This window comes from Tyto alba, unplaced genomic scaffold (genome assembly GCF_018691265.1).
Source record: "Tyto alba isolate M040663 unplaced genomic scaffold, T.alba_DEE_v4.0 Super-Scaffold_6, whole genome shotgun sequence".
Lineage (NCBI taxonomy): Eukaryota > Metazoa > Chordata > Aves > Strigiformes > Tytonidae > Tyto > Tyto alba.
This window is the reverse complement of record NW_024881327.1, coordinates 53254197-53267727: the sequence shown is the minus strand read 5'-3', so window position 1 is coordinate 53267727 and position 13531 is coordinate 53254197. Positions and strand designations below refer to the sequence as shown.

Here is a 13531-nt window from a genome sequence, read left to right as displayed (position 1 = left end):
GGAGAACAGCTATTTATCCTAATATGATATAGTATACACCCTGGGGGCGATGCAAATGCCCTCTTACTACTCTCTAATTTTTACCTGGCTTTTATTTCAGCAGAGGAGGGTTAAGCTTCATCACCGCTTCCCCAACTGCATTGTGTTTAGGGCTCCTGGTGTTGGCACCCACCTCCTTCTGCGGAGAGTCATTTGAACTGGGAGGCAGAAAAAAAAAACAAAACAGTAAGGCTCACTCAGGTTGTGAGCAAGCAGTGGTTGGAGAAAAAAATAAAGGCAACAAAGTCTGTAAGAACTTAAGAAATGGGCCAGTTTTTTCTTAAAGGCTGCAGGTTGGGAGGCATCACTCTGCACCTGCTTTGAGGAACTTTGTTGTTGTTGCTCGGTTTTGTAAAGAACCTTGAGGTACACCCCAAGGATCCATTTTGAATCCCAGCCGGGCGCTTGGGACTCGAGCGAGCCTGCGCCAGGTTATTTCAGAGGAGGTTTTGAAGGGGCAGAGAAAACCAGTTCGGATGATGGGACCCCGTGGTGTACATCAGCACGCTTTATGGGAAAAGCCAGACCAGCTCAGTCCTTTTTCCCAGCTCAGTCCTTTTTCCCAGCTCAGTCCTTTTTCCCAGCTCAGTCCTTTTTCCCAGCTCAGTCCTTTTTCCCAGCTCAGTCCTTTTTCCCAGCTCAGTCCTTTTTCCCAGCTCAGTCCTTTTTCCCAGCTCAGTCCTTTTTCCCAGCTCAGTCCTTTTTCCCAGCTCAGTCCTTTTTCCCAGCTCAGTCCTTTTTCCCAGCTCTAAAGTTACTGGCCGCATCTCACCTGTTAATGCTTCCAGTAAAGTGAAAGCTGACTTTTAAAATTTTAAAATCTTAAATTGATGAGGCTCAATACAGAGGTGGGGCGGGCGGGGTGGGGGGTGGGGGGGGGAGAAGTAACTTTAACTCTTCCCTTTTGAGTGCCGCGGGGCCGGACGCGGGGCGATGGGCACGGGCTGCGGGGCGGGCGCTAGGACCCGGGCCGGGGTGTGACACCGCTCCCTCCCTTCCCCTTCCAGCCGCGCTCCTGCACCGCGAGTTTCTTTAGTGTGTTGGTTTTTTTTTTTTTTCCCCTTTTTTTTTTTTTTTTCCTCAGGGGGAGGGGGGGTGCTGAGCTGTCTCCTTGTGTGTTGGTTTTTTTTTTTTTTTTTTTTTTGTTTTGGTTTAGTTTTGTGGGTTGTTTTTTTTTTTGTTTGGTTTTTTTTTTTTTTTTTTTTTTTTTTTTGGCGGGGAAACGAAATAAATAAATAGAAACCCCTCGAAACCACAAGAAAGCCCGAAAAGTGTCGGGATGAAGACGGGATGAGAGGAAAAACCGCGGCAGCCATGGCAGCGAGACGGGTGTTTCACCTCCAGCCGTGCGGTGAGAGCGAAGCTGGCAGGAGCCGGGGCGGGGGGAGAGGCACAAGTGTGATGAGTTTTGCCGGCAGTTTGCGGGGTATCCCCCTTTTTACCCCAGTTTTGCCTTTTAGCAGCAACGGGGAGGGGTCGGGGCTGGCGGTGGGATGCGATGAGGAGGGTGGTGTGGAGGGGATGGGGATGTAGCCTGCTTTTCCTTCTTGGGGGGGGGGGGGGTGGCGCGGAAATCTAGGAAATCTTCGGTTTGCAGCACTGTTCAAGTTTTCTTGTTGTTGTTGAGGAGCCTGTTAGCTGCGGGGAGGTGGTGACACCCCAAAATTTTGGGCTCCTTGGGCTGCAGCGGGATGTTCCTGTGCGGGGAGGGCAGATGCAGCGTGACAGAAGTACCAGGGGAGAAAGGAGAGGTGTGAAATCCGTGGCTTGTTCTTTCTGGGGGGTGTTTTTGCCCTCCCCCTTTTTTTTTTTTTTTTTTTGGTACTTGTTTATACCCAGCTCGGGGAGGAGGGCACAGTGTGGCGCTTTGCTTGCGGATGCGGTTGGCTGACTTCATGTTGGTAATGGTGTAAAAGCCTCAGTAATAACAATAATATTAAAAAAAAAAAAAAAAAAAAAAGTGAGGCTATATGGCTCAAACTGAACTAGTGTAAAGGGCTTGGGCAGCCGTGTGCATGGCCAAAATCCCCAGAAATGTGGTTTATCCTTTAAAGGTGGGGAAAGGGTGAGTTCAAACGCACTGAAATGTTCTTTATGATTTACGCTAAACTTTAAATGTTATTTTCTGAAGTGCCTCCCCCCCCCCCCCGCCTTACCACAGGAAGCACTTCCTTAATCAGCATGGCTGCGTTAGCGCTGGTTTCACACTAAATTAAATGACAGGGACTTGGGTTTGTGGAGGAAAGTTTGTTCTGGAGTAAAAACAACTGTAGGTGGCACAACAGCTTTGCCTGCAGAGCAGCGAGCAGGAGGCTGGTCCTCCAACTTCCCTTGAGGAGCTTTTCTCCCGGAGGTTTGTGCCCTTGTTTTCCCCCCCTCTCCCAGTTTAATGAAGTTTTGCTTCAGATCTGATGTTCTTCCCCAAAGCTTTCTTCTGAGCTGCTGGCTTTCATATCCAGGACTGTCATTCCTCCTCTCGAGACCTGATGGTGCGGGCTGGCTGTCCATCAGCAATACGCATGCAAACAATCTGCTGGGAACTTTTTTTTTTTTTTTTTTTCTTCCTTCCCCCCCCCCCCCCAAGCTGTTGCAATGTGCAGTGTTTCCAGGACTTCTCATGGGGGTTTTCCTCTAGATGCGAGAGCATCACCTTGTCCCTCCTTTGCAAAATTTCTGCCTCTCAAACACTGAAGCTGAAGCACGGGATAAACTGCTTGACCCAGGGCTGGATAAATCCAGCAGTATTTCAGCCTTTTCACCTGGGTTGTTGGTTTTATGGCTGTTTTTCTTTTAATATTTTTTTTTTTTTTTTTTTTTGGAGGCTGGAAGGAAACAGTGATGCAACACTTTAGTCCTGTCTACACTGCAACCTCAGTCATTGCTACCACCCCTGTGAGCCACGCGTCGCCGTTTCCCTGCTATAATCGAGACGCGTTGGCTAATCCATCTCAGCCAGAGCCCTCTAGTTTTGAAATATCTGTGGCTTTTATACAGTTGCCACTCTGTAAGAATTATGTACCACAGAGGAAGTTCCTCTCCGGCTCTCGTGTTGTTCCTTGGCAATTTGAATTATTCAGCTTGTTTAAATGAACGACTCTTGAAATATTGGTTGGGCTCTTAAACAGGAGCCCTTGCTGGACTCCCCCAGTGGCATAAGATATCTGTATGTAAACTTGTAGTGCCTTGACTTCTAGTAAAGCTGTAGTAAATCAATTAAGGCTGTAAACAGTTGTTAAAGCAAGCTTTATTTTTGTCTTAATATGAAAACCAAGATGTCTTGTCTTTAAAAGCAAAAGGACCCGGAATGGTAGTTTTCTATATCTTAAGAAAAGAAGAGTCTCAGTGAAGTATTTCTTGCAGAAGAGAGCTTGAGGTTAGCTGCAAAGTTGGGGTTTAGTCCAGAGTTACCTGACTTAGCCTGGTGGTGTTTTATTTGCCTGTATAAGACTAAAACCTCAAACTCTGTTCTTGCAGAACTGCGGTGGTGTTCTGCATATGTACTTCATGCCTAAAGACAGGTGCTAAATCACATTACCTAGGGGGAAAGCTGTTCTTTTCAGGGAGTAGTTCTAAAACTGTGCTGTGATTTTATTTTTTTTTTTATTTTATTTTTTTTTAGGTCTCTGTGGGAAGCCCCAGTGATTGCTGTCCAAAAGCTTTCTATTGCTGTAGTTTGGGTGGCACTTGAGTTACATCTTCCTAATGTAAAACCCCTTCTAGAAAAGTTCCCTCTCCTCATGTAGGATTTCTCTGGGAGTAAACAACTCTGGGACGCTTTAATGACTCATCATGAAACTGTCATCTACCCTCTAAATATTCAAATTGCTGCTGAGCACAGCAGCAGATACCCAGCACACATTAAATCTAAGCTACCTTTGCTGCGGGCAGCAGCTGAGGAATGGCACGGTGCGATTGCTGCTGAAGCAGGGCGGGGGGTCTGCTGTGAAGGAGGTGGTGCAATAAGGTTAAAACCAGGGAATTCTGAGGCAATTCCTTACAGTTCATCCTAACTGGAGTCTGTGATCATGAAAGCTGCAGAGCGGCTCTTTCAGGAGTTTGTGCTGGGACTTGGAGAAACTGAATCTTCGATTTTTTTTTTTTTTTTTTTTTTTTTTTTTTAATACAATATAACTTTCTAAATATGATCTAGGATAAGCTCCCCATAAAGCCTTTCTGCAGAGCACAGTGACATGCTGGCCCGGAGCAGAGCACTGCAGGCTTCTGCATCTGTCAGTGCTGGCTTTGATATCAAAGCGCTTAGCTGTCACTTATAACTCCATAGGTTTTTCTATTCCCCCCCCCTTTCTAAATTCATCCCTGGCTCTGACTTGAAATTAAAAAAAAAAAAAAGGGCAGTACGAAGGGCTTCAGTCTAGCTTTGTTATTGAAGAAGGTTCTGCAAGCTCTGATGGACCGGTGGGAGCTGTGATTTGGGGAGGGCACGGAGGGAATAGAGTCCAGTTTCATTCCTCGTAAATGCCCTGCTGGGAAACTGCAAGAGGATGGGGACAAAAGCGTGAAAACCTGATATAAGCCACTGGAGTGGGTAACACTGACTTTATACTTGCGTTGAGCAGGAGCTTTCTTTCCCATAGGGGCTTCTTAGCTCTCTAGGTTTGAGGGACCTGGTGCAAACAGCAGCAAGAAGGGGTTGTGGCTGCGCCGGGGGCATCCCTGCAGCCACACCATGGTGGGGTGGGTGGAGAGGAGTGATAACACGGAGGGGGGGGGGGAAAACTCACAGATTTGAAGCTGGTGGAGAGAGATCTCGGCCGGTCAGTGCTTGGAGCTGGGCAGCCTTTGTTCTGAGGTGCCGCGGGTGGGTTTGGAACAGCGCAGGTGATGAAGTGAGTTATTGCTGGGTGCCCCCCACTCATGGGGGGCAGGTAAGGAGCGGAAAATTAGGTGGATGGGGCGATCTAGGGGCAGAGGATGAGGTGGCCTTCCTCTCCTTTTGGTGTTGGAGCAGGGGCTGGCACCCTGCAGCGGTGGGAGCTGCCGCTTGGGGACACCCCCTGGGGACAAAGCATCCCACGGGGCACCGTGTCAGGCATCAGGTTTATTCTCCTTTTCCTCCTGCCCGCTGCCATCTCCTTCTCCAGGAGATAAACGCCTCTTCCCCCTGCTCTGAGCCTAATTGCGTCCCCAGGGTTTAACACGCGTGTGTTTGTTTTATTCAATGTGTTGGCTGTTCCCACCGGAACAGGCTGATTTTTTTTTTTTTTTTTTTTTTTTTTTTTTTTTTAGGGATTGGGCTTTTTTTTTTTTTTTGCTTATTGTTCACAACAAGCTACTGCACAAGATATTTGTGTGGAGGGGGAGGAATTGTAGTAATGCCAATACTTCTTGAATATTATAAACCTGGCTTATCAGCCCGATGCAGAGCTGGAATTTGTCTCTTCCTGTGCTGCATCTCTGCTTTCTGAGAGGGGCGTTTAAATACAGGCTGGAGACGCAGCCTTTCCAGTGTGCTCTGCTGGGCTGTGACAGCAGCAGCAAGGCTGCTTGAGCAGCTTTTTTTTTTTTTTTGCTTTTTTTTGCACTAATTCCCCTCCAAAAAGGAACTTCTTGGGGAGAAGGCTCTGAGACTGCATGTCCCAACAGTACCCGCTGAAGGAGGTGAAGGGAGACGCGGTTTGCTTCGTACCTGGCTCTCCTCTCTTCTCCGTCCTGATGGAGCCAGCTTCTTTTTGCTACCCCCGGCTCACCTTTCTCCGCTCGCCCTATGGCCAGTTTGGGGCGAGCGCTGGCTCTTCGCAGGATTTGGCCCCGTGGCCCCAACGTTTGGTGACGCAGAGGTGGACCGGGCCGGTGGACGGTGTGTGACCGGGGATGAAAGGGGTTTGGGGACTGGAGAAGGGTGGTATCGGGGTAGCAGAGAAGCCCGCTGAGATTTGGGGTGGCTTTGGAGGTGGTGGGTGAGGAAGGAGGCAGCAAAGGTAGGACTTTGAGGCGGTTGTGTTGGTGCAGACTTCTCTCGGACCTCTCTTGGCGGTGCTCGCTTGGCCGCTGCCATCTCCGCCAAGGAGCAGCTCCGGTCCCCTCCTGCACCCCCTCGTGCTTGGGCAGGCTGGTCAGGGAGAGCTGATAAACCACCTCAGCATGGAAAATAATAAAAATAGAAACTGATCTTAGCCAGCCTTTTGTTTCATAAGCTGAAATGAATCCGGCAGTGTTTGAAACCTGAAATACCTGCTTGGAGGAGGCTAGGCGGGCTCATTTCACCTTTAGAGTTGTGGTGCTGTCAACTCTGTCCTTTAACCTGTTATTAAAGGCATTGAGTGTGGGTATAGGGTAAGGTGTCAAGATCCTCTAGGGCAGATTTGTCTTGCCACAAGGAAGGTACCTTAAGCATCAGTTTGGTTCAAAATTTTACATGCAGTTTTACTGCAAAAAATCTATGAGGGGAAGCTTAGTAAATCAGGCTGGTTTAGGAGCTGAGCTCTGCTGTTAAGTGCTGATCCCAAGGACAGGAGTCTTGAGCTTCTGTAAAACTTTTTTGGGGAAGGTATTGAGATGTGGTCCTGAGCAGCCTGATCAGCTTTGAAGGTGGTCCTGCCTGGAGCAAGGAGTCAGGGCTAGGGACCTCCAAGGGGTCTCCTCCATCCTGATATACTTTATGAATCATGGTATACTTCCTTTACATCTTAATAACGCTCTGAACATGATGTACCTTACCTGGAAAAGCTCGTCAGGTGGCATGCAAAAAAAAAAAAAAAAAAAAAAAATGGAGGAGACTGGATGAGCAGTCTCCGCAGAGAAGATGCGTGGGAGGTGTTTAAAAACATGCATTGCCTGTGGTTTCGTGCAGTGGAAACAAGTCTGTAGCAGGGGACTGAAAATGGGGCTATATGGCTCTGACTGAATCCCTCTGCTAAAGACGATGCCTCTTCCCGAGCCGTGCCCTGCCTTGCCTTGCTTTGCCCTGGGAAACATTTGCTGCCTCCTGGTAAATACGATCACTGGGAAATTTTTACTTAAGTCACAGTAATTGTCAGAGTTACTGTAGGGGAATGACCTAGTCTTGCCAGCATTTGGGTAACTCGCTGTTTATTTCTGTCTTATTTTTTTTTTTAGGGTTCTGCCTTTTCTAAGTCTGACTTGATATAGCCTTGGGGAGTTAGGGTTTTCTTCTTTCCTTTTTTTTTTTTTTTTTTTTTTGTGGCCAGAATAGACCATTCCTCTGGGCTTTAAATATCCAGCTGAGGGAGACTTGGCTTATTGTTATGAAAATCTTGAATTGTAAGGAAAGTGAAGCAGTAGAACAGGCTGGAAGGGGGGGGGGGGGGGGGGGGAGGATGTGGCATCTTCCCTCCAAAGCTTTTTAGGCACTGTACAGTCGAGCTCTGGGCAGACAGGCTTGGATGTAAGTCTCCTTGGATGAGGTGAGGTCTCTTCGGCTCTATTTTCTGCAACTTGCCGTTTAGAACACAGACTTATTGCCCGGTTTCTCATTCCCTTATGCAGGCTCCTCAGTGAATGCGTGCGTTAACCCCTGCACTGCTGCTGCCCGTGCAGCTGAACTGTCATGCTGGGGGTAGTGGGGGGGGGGGGGGGGGGAACCATCCCAGCCCTGCCCCTCCGTCGAGCAGGCACTGCGATCGCAGAGTACAGCAGCTAGATCTTTAAGAAATTTGCTATATCTGCCTCTCAGCAGCAGGTTTGTTTTCTGTCCCCCGCCCAGCCCCCCTTCCCTCTCTTCTTCCTGCATCTTCACATCCTTTTATTCTCCCCGTACTTCTGTAAGGTACAGTATCTTCTCACTTCAGCTGAGCCTGTCACAAAGTGTTTTGTTTTCCTTTTTTTTTTTTTTTTTTTTTTTTTTAAGGAGGAACAAGGGCTTTCTCCATACAGCATCCAGCAAAAAAATCCACCGGGTCACTTTAATTTTTTTATTATTATTATTTTTTTTTTTTTTTTTTTTTCCCTCCTTGCTACCAAAGGCAAATAGCTCTGAGAGGCAGTGGGATCTGGGTGGCTGGAGGAGACAACCCAAAGCCCAGCCTTGGCCGGGGCTGCGGCAGCATGCGGAGCGGGAAGTTAGGGGCTCGCCGGCACCGCTCCCCCAGTTGGGAGAACGGGGCTGGAGGTGCCCGTCTGGGAACTAATGGGTCGCCCTCTCACTCCACCCATTCGCCGCTCGCCAATTGGAAGTGAGGGAGAAAGATGCTCTGGATGGATTAATATTGGAGCCATTGAAAAAGCACAAGCCATTGCTGCCTCGGCCACCTGAGCAAAGTGGCTTTTGGGAATAAGTGTGGTGGCTCGGGGGGAGCAGCCAGGAAGGGAGCGGAGGCTGTTTGAACATTTGAACAGCATCTGTATTAAAGAAGTAGTGCAGGTAAGTTGTGGTCTTAAAAAAAAAAAAAAAAAAAAAAAAAAAAGGCACCCCAAACTGAAGCATTACTGTTGCTGGGCGATGTATTTGGACAGGATCTAGAAAATCAGCTCTGCCAGCTCTTTAATTATTTAATTCGCTAAAGTAAAGCAGTACTTGATGTATTTTCAATGGGCTTTGCTGCTTAGTGATGATATCTATTGCCTGTGCCGGATGTCTCTGTGCTGTTGTGTTTAAGGATGGAGAATACCTTTTGAATTCAATTTACATTAACCAGAGTGCTGTCTTTCAGGGTTTGAATTTAGTTTCAAGATATGCATGGGGAGATGAGCATGAGAGATATTACCTGTTCTGGTTTTTCTCTAATTAATGCTAAAACATCCTAGCAGCCTGTCTGCGAGGCTTTACATAGGGATGTTTCATGTGGGGAAAGTGCAGTGCTGAGTGAAAACAAAATGCATGTATGTAATCTGTCCAAAATGCTAGCAAACATCATCCCTGTTGCTGTAGCCATGGAAGCCATGTAGACGAACCATAAACAATGTCCTAATGAATAACACTCTATCATGGACTGTCAGTCTGAAATTATTTCACCACGGGCCCAGGGCGTTTTTATTTTGGGGTGATGATGGACAGCAAAATCTCGGATCTCGTGCTGCTGGCTCTCTCCCTGCCCGTGGTGGTGGTGGAGTCACGGTGCTGTTGTTTTGTGGCTCCTAGATGTAGAAAAACTGTATGGGGTGATCTGTGCTATCCTGCCAAGCCTGTTCTGATCCAAAATCCCTGTTTCTGGGAGGGATGGTTGAGGCTGCGGAGGGCAGCTGGGCTGCCATTTGGGTATCCTTTGGACTGTTTTAATGGCAGAGGGAGGTTTTTCTTTCTGTGTCTTGCCTGGAACCACAACTGAAAATGTTGGGTGATCAGGTGGCTGGTTTCACTTCTCGACTTCTGTGTCTTTCTATGTATCCAATACAGATCTTGGTTTTGACCTCACTTCCAGTTTTCTGTGAGTTAGTCTCCTGTTCTATCCAGATGCCTTTTGGGGGGTGGTGGTGGGAAGGGATGCAGGAAGAACTTTGCAAAAGCTTCATCCAGCCACTGCTGCCTCTTTAGCTGCTGTTTTCATTTCTGGTGGCAATAAGATAGGGGATAAAAACTTTATAGAAATGCACTTTGTTCCAAAACATGATCCTGGTACCCTGGGGGAATGCTAGAGGGTGAAACTGGTGGTGCTGGAGCATCTCTTCCACCTCACCCCAAAGAAGAGGTCTTAGAGCTACTAGTTTACACCTTGCTGCTGCTTAAGTTTTATGGTATTTAAGGCAGTTGAACCACTGCAGGCAACAGCTCCCTTCCTCTGAATGCCCCCAAGCAAGTGAAATGTTGCTAGACTGTCTCTCAACCATTTTTGCATGTTTTACACAGTACCACTGCAGATAAGTGGCAGGTGGTGGCCTCTGGAAGACCTGCCTGTACAAGGAAAGCATTTCAGCAAAGAAAAGCATCTCAGGCACCTTTCTGAATTCAGCATTCAACCCTGACCAAGATTTGGGACCATTTTTTGATTAAGAGTTATGAGGTTTTTCAGGCCCTGCAAGTGAAAGAGCTGTCTGAAAAGCTGTCAGTAAGAGTTAATACTTTCTAAATTATTTAAATGTTTCAGGAAAAGCCTACTGAAAAGCCTCAGCTGGTCTGTTCCTGGGCCTTTGCCTGCTTGTGGGATCTCTGGAGGTATTTGTTTTCGCTCCTCTCCATGTAGCGCTTATGCAAGAAATCCTTGCAAGTCTTAAATCATTTTTTGAGAGGGCCCAAGAAAATGAAACCCTCCCCCTTCAACCTGGGGGAAAAAAGGCAAATAGCCCAAATTCTCTGTCCGACAGCCAAGTCCTAAAGTGTTGTCGTTCCCCTGCTTCTCGGCTTGTCCTCACCTATGAAACGCTGGCCACGAAACCTGGTGGAGGAGGGAAAGAGATCCCGTTAGCAAAGCAGCTGCATGGCTCAATTTACAGGGTCTCTTCCTCTTGCACCTCACCTCTGGGAGGCACCCTTGGATATTAGTTGCTCGGATGGGCTAAATTGTGATGAGCGGAACTGGGCAGCCTGGTGCTGCTGGTAAACCCAAGCATCACTGACACCAACCTTTAGTGTGCAGGTTTTTTTTTTTTTTCTTGTTTTTTTTTTTTTTTTTTTTTGGTAGGAGAGGTCTCTGGTAGCTGTTGCTGCTACAGCCAGCGATCTTGTATTAGGTGGTTTTATTGTGATGGGTGTTCTGGAGGAAGCTGGGGAAGGGACGAAGAGGAGAATTGTTCAGTGCAGTGAGGAGAATGCTTTGAAAGCAGACATGTCTGATCCCTGAGCTCGCGTGTGGGGGTGTGTTTGCCTGGGAGTGAGCAGGCAGGAGGAGGCTTCCTGCTTTATCCTTTCAATATGATGCTTTCTATTTTCACAGCCAGCAACTGTGAAAGTTAGTCCTGGGGTTTCTTTTACCAGAGTGACCGTGTCATGATTTTTAAGACTTCCTCACACCATTTTCCTCCATGAGAAGAATATCCAGCTCCTTGCATATAATCCTTGATTTGATACTTCAGTGCCCGATGAGCTGTGAAGCTGTAAAGTTGTGTTTTCTGCCTGGATCAGGACTGGCATGCCAGGGCAGTCACACTGTGGCGGAGGATGCTGTTTAGGTAGATCCATGGGGCAGAGCTTTGTCCAAGTGACTGGTGAGCCATGGGATAGCCTACGAGATATCAGAGGGCTGGTGTCATGTCCTCTAAAAATCAGAGAAATGGGACACTTCCCAGGGGTATTAGAGATGTTTAGTTTTGGTAATCCAGACCTCTTCATCCTAAAAATGGGATTTTGGGGGGGATATTGAACCCTTTTGGGAAGCAAAGAGGTGGTGAAAATCCTTCAGGGATACTTCTAACAGGGGGCAGGGGAGACAAGCAAAACCTCTCTGCAATTCAGTGGCAAGAAGAGTATGTTAAACATACCTAACTTTTAAAAAGTGCTCTTTGCTAACAGAAAAATCCTCTCTTGAAGGATTGCTAGAGGACATTGGCTGTGTCTGCACACAAGGAGTGCAAAGTGTGTGTCCCTGTAGGTCTGAGGCTCTTGGCTAAAGCAGCAATTTGCTGTTGGATTGGGCTAATCAGAAGCACCTTCTCGGTGTCTGCTCTGGCCAACGCTTTATCATCTTCTGAAAGGTTACCAAGCTGAAGGGCTTTGCAGGTAGATTTAAATCTTCCTGGGTCATGGCTGTCTTCTAGACTGCTTTCAAGACCTACAAGAAATCAACTTTTGAGGTGTTTGCAGATGATGTTGTGGTCAACCCACTGAGGTGAAGGTCTCCAACGAAAATCCCTGCTTTTTTATGACGTGGTGCCGACGCCTGCTGACACACCGTACTGCTGTCTGCGTTACACCTCTAGGCATGCCATGGGGGGATGAGTCCCGCATCCATCCTTCAGTGTCTGGCTGTTTTTTTAAAAAGGCTTGACAGCTTCGTGAGGAGAAGGATAAGCCAAGAAGAAAAGTGGGGGGGCAGCAGTGCATCAGGGGAAGGTAGGCAAAGGGGAGTCTGCCCTTCCCGTTGAGTACTGGCTGGAGCCTGCTCTTAGGCTTTCACCGCAATGACTGGCGCATTGCTAACTCTTTACTCTTCAAATAGTGCTGGAGAAGGCAGTATTAGGAAGATATTTAGACATGTGTGATGGGCATGTGGGTATAACAGGGGGAGGAGGAGGAACATAGCTAGTCATTGTGGAGGTGGGGAGCTTGTTATGGGGCTGTGCTTAGCTCTTCCCCGCAGCTCTGCCACTGAGATAAAGGGTAAATGGAGGAGGAATAGAACTCTGCTTAGTGAAAGAAGGATTTATCCCCCTCCTGGGGATGAAATGTGGATGGATGTGTGTCTGCACTGAGAAAGCACAGGGGGGAATGAGGCTGCGGTGAAGACGAGTCCTTTAGTTGATCTTCACTCTTGTCCCTTCAAGATAAAACTCTCTGGAACATCGCAGTGCTGATATTTCCCATTAACGACTTACAAAAGGTCTTTTTATCCATTTTGAGTTTTTTCTCTTGTGTTTTCCTTTGCCTTTATTGATGCAAACTGGTGCTTTTTGGGGAAAGGTCTACGTTTGGGGCTTGCCAAAGGCAGCAGTGCTTATACACCATATTTAGCAGGCATTTTCCTGCCCAGGTATTAACAAGCATTCCTTACTCACCTTACACTTCCTTGAATTACAGTGATAGGTTTTAAAACCAACTTGTGTGGTAACCAACTTGTGTGGCTTGTTTTGTTTTTGTCTTTTTTTAATTGTGTTGTGGTGTTTTGTTTTTTTTTTTTTTTGTTTTGTTTTGTTGGTTTTTTTTGTGTGGTCACACCTCTCTAGGTATAGAGAAAAAACAAGCAAAATCTCAAGCTTTTGGCCTGTATGTCAATTGTTATTGTCTGGAACCAGCAGCATAGGGGCATGCTTCTCATCTCTGACTGTGCCAGTATGAGCTGTGCTTTCACCAGTGTTTTCCAGTTGAAGTATGCAGGGCTGGGGGAAGGGATCAGCAGCTTAAGATGTAGATAGAAATGGGAAGTGGTAACTTAAGGTAGAATAGCTTTTAGCATGCTGCTGTCCATTCATTCTTGCTGACCCGGATGGTTTTAAATAATTTGCAGCAAATGTCTCCACCAGGAGACCTTACTGCTTGGTTCTTCCCTGAAAACTGCCAAAATCTCATGTTTTAAGAGCACAAGCAATGCTCTGTGGGAGAATCCTGCAATATTGATATATTTGGAACTGATCAGCCAGTCAGTATGATCAAATTTGCTGACTGTCAAGCTCTTCTTATTCTTCTGCAGCGATGCAGTTACGTTGCAAAAGGAGTTTGAAGCTTCCTTGTCCTCCTGCTGTTGAGCTCATGTTGCATACAGAGATTTTTTTAAACTCTCAATTGCAGGCTCCTTTCAGTCAGTGCTTCATGTAATTAAAAGTCCTCTCCTGCAGGTTTCCCTTAGCATATTATTCCTTGTGTGTGTGTGGTTTTTTTCTCATAAGTCTGTCTGGTTTTCTGCTGATTTTGAGTGGAGGAGGGAAACAGCATCATTGAGTATCTGAAGTACGTAAACTGTGGCTCTCCCCCTGCCTCAACCTTGCA

The 13531-nt window shown here is 47.1% G+C and overlaps 1 protein-coding gene across 5 annotated transcripts in view; it reads left to right on the top strand.

The window, feature by feature from the left end:
* Window positions 1-1297: 1297 nt before the first annotated feature.
* SLC4A11 (solute carrier family 4 member 11) overlaps window positions 1298-13531 on the top strand; it is a 98087-nt gene continuing 85853 nt past the window's right edge. Inside the window, exon 1 of one of the 5 annotated variants that reach the window (XM_033007063.2) lies at window positions 1298-1390. In XM_033007063.2, the coding sequence (XP_032862954.1) occupies window positions 1330-1390 (61 nt within the window). In that variant the 5' untranslated portion in view covers window positions 1298-1329. Of the gene's footprint in view, window positions 1391-5563; window positions 5858-6860; window positions 6989-8018; window positions 8381-13531 lie in introns of those variants that run through there. The other 4 variants (XM_033007061.2, XM_033007062.2, XM_033007065.2 and 1 more) reach the window with 4 other exon arrangements.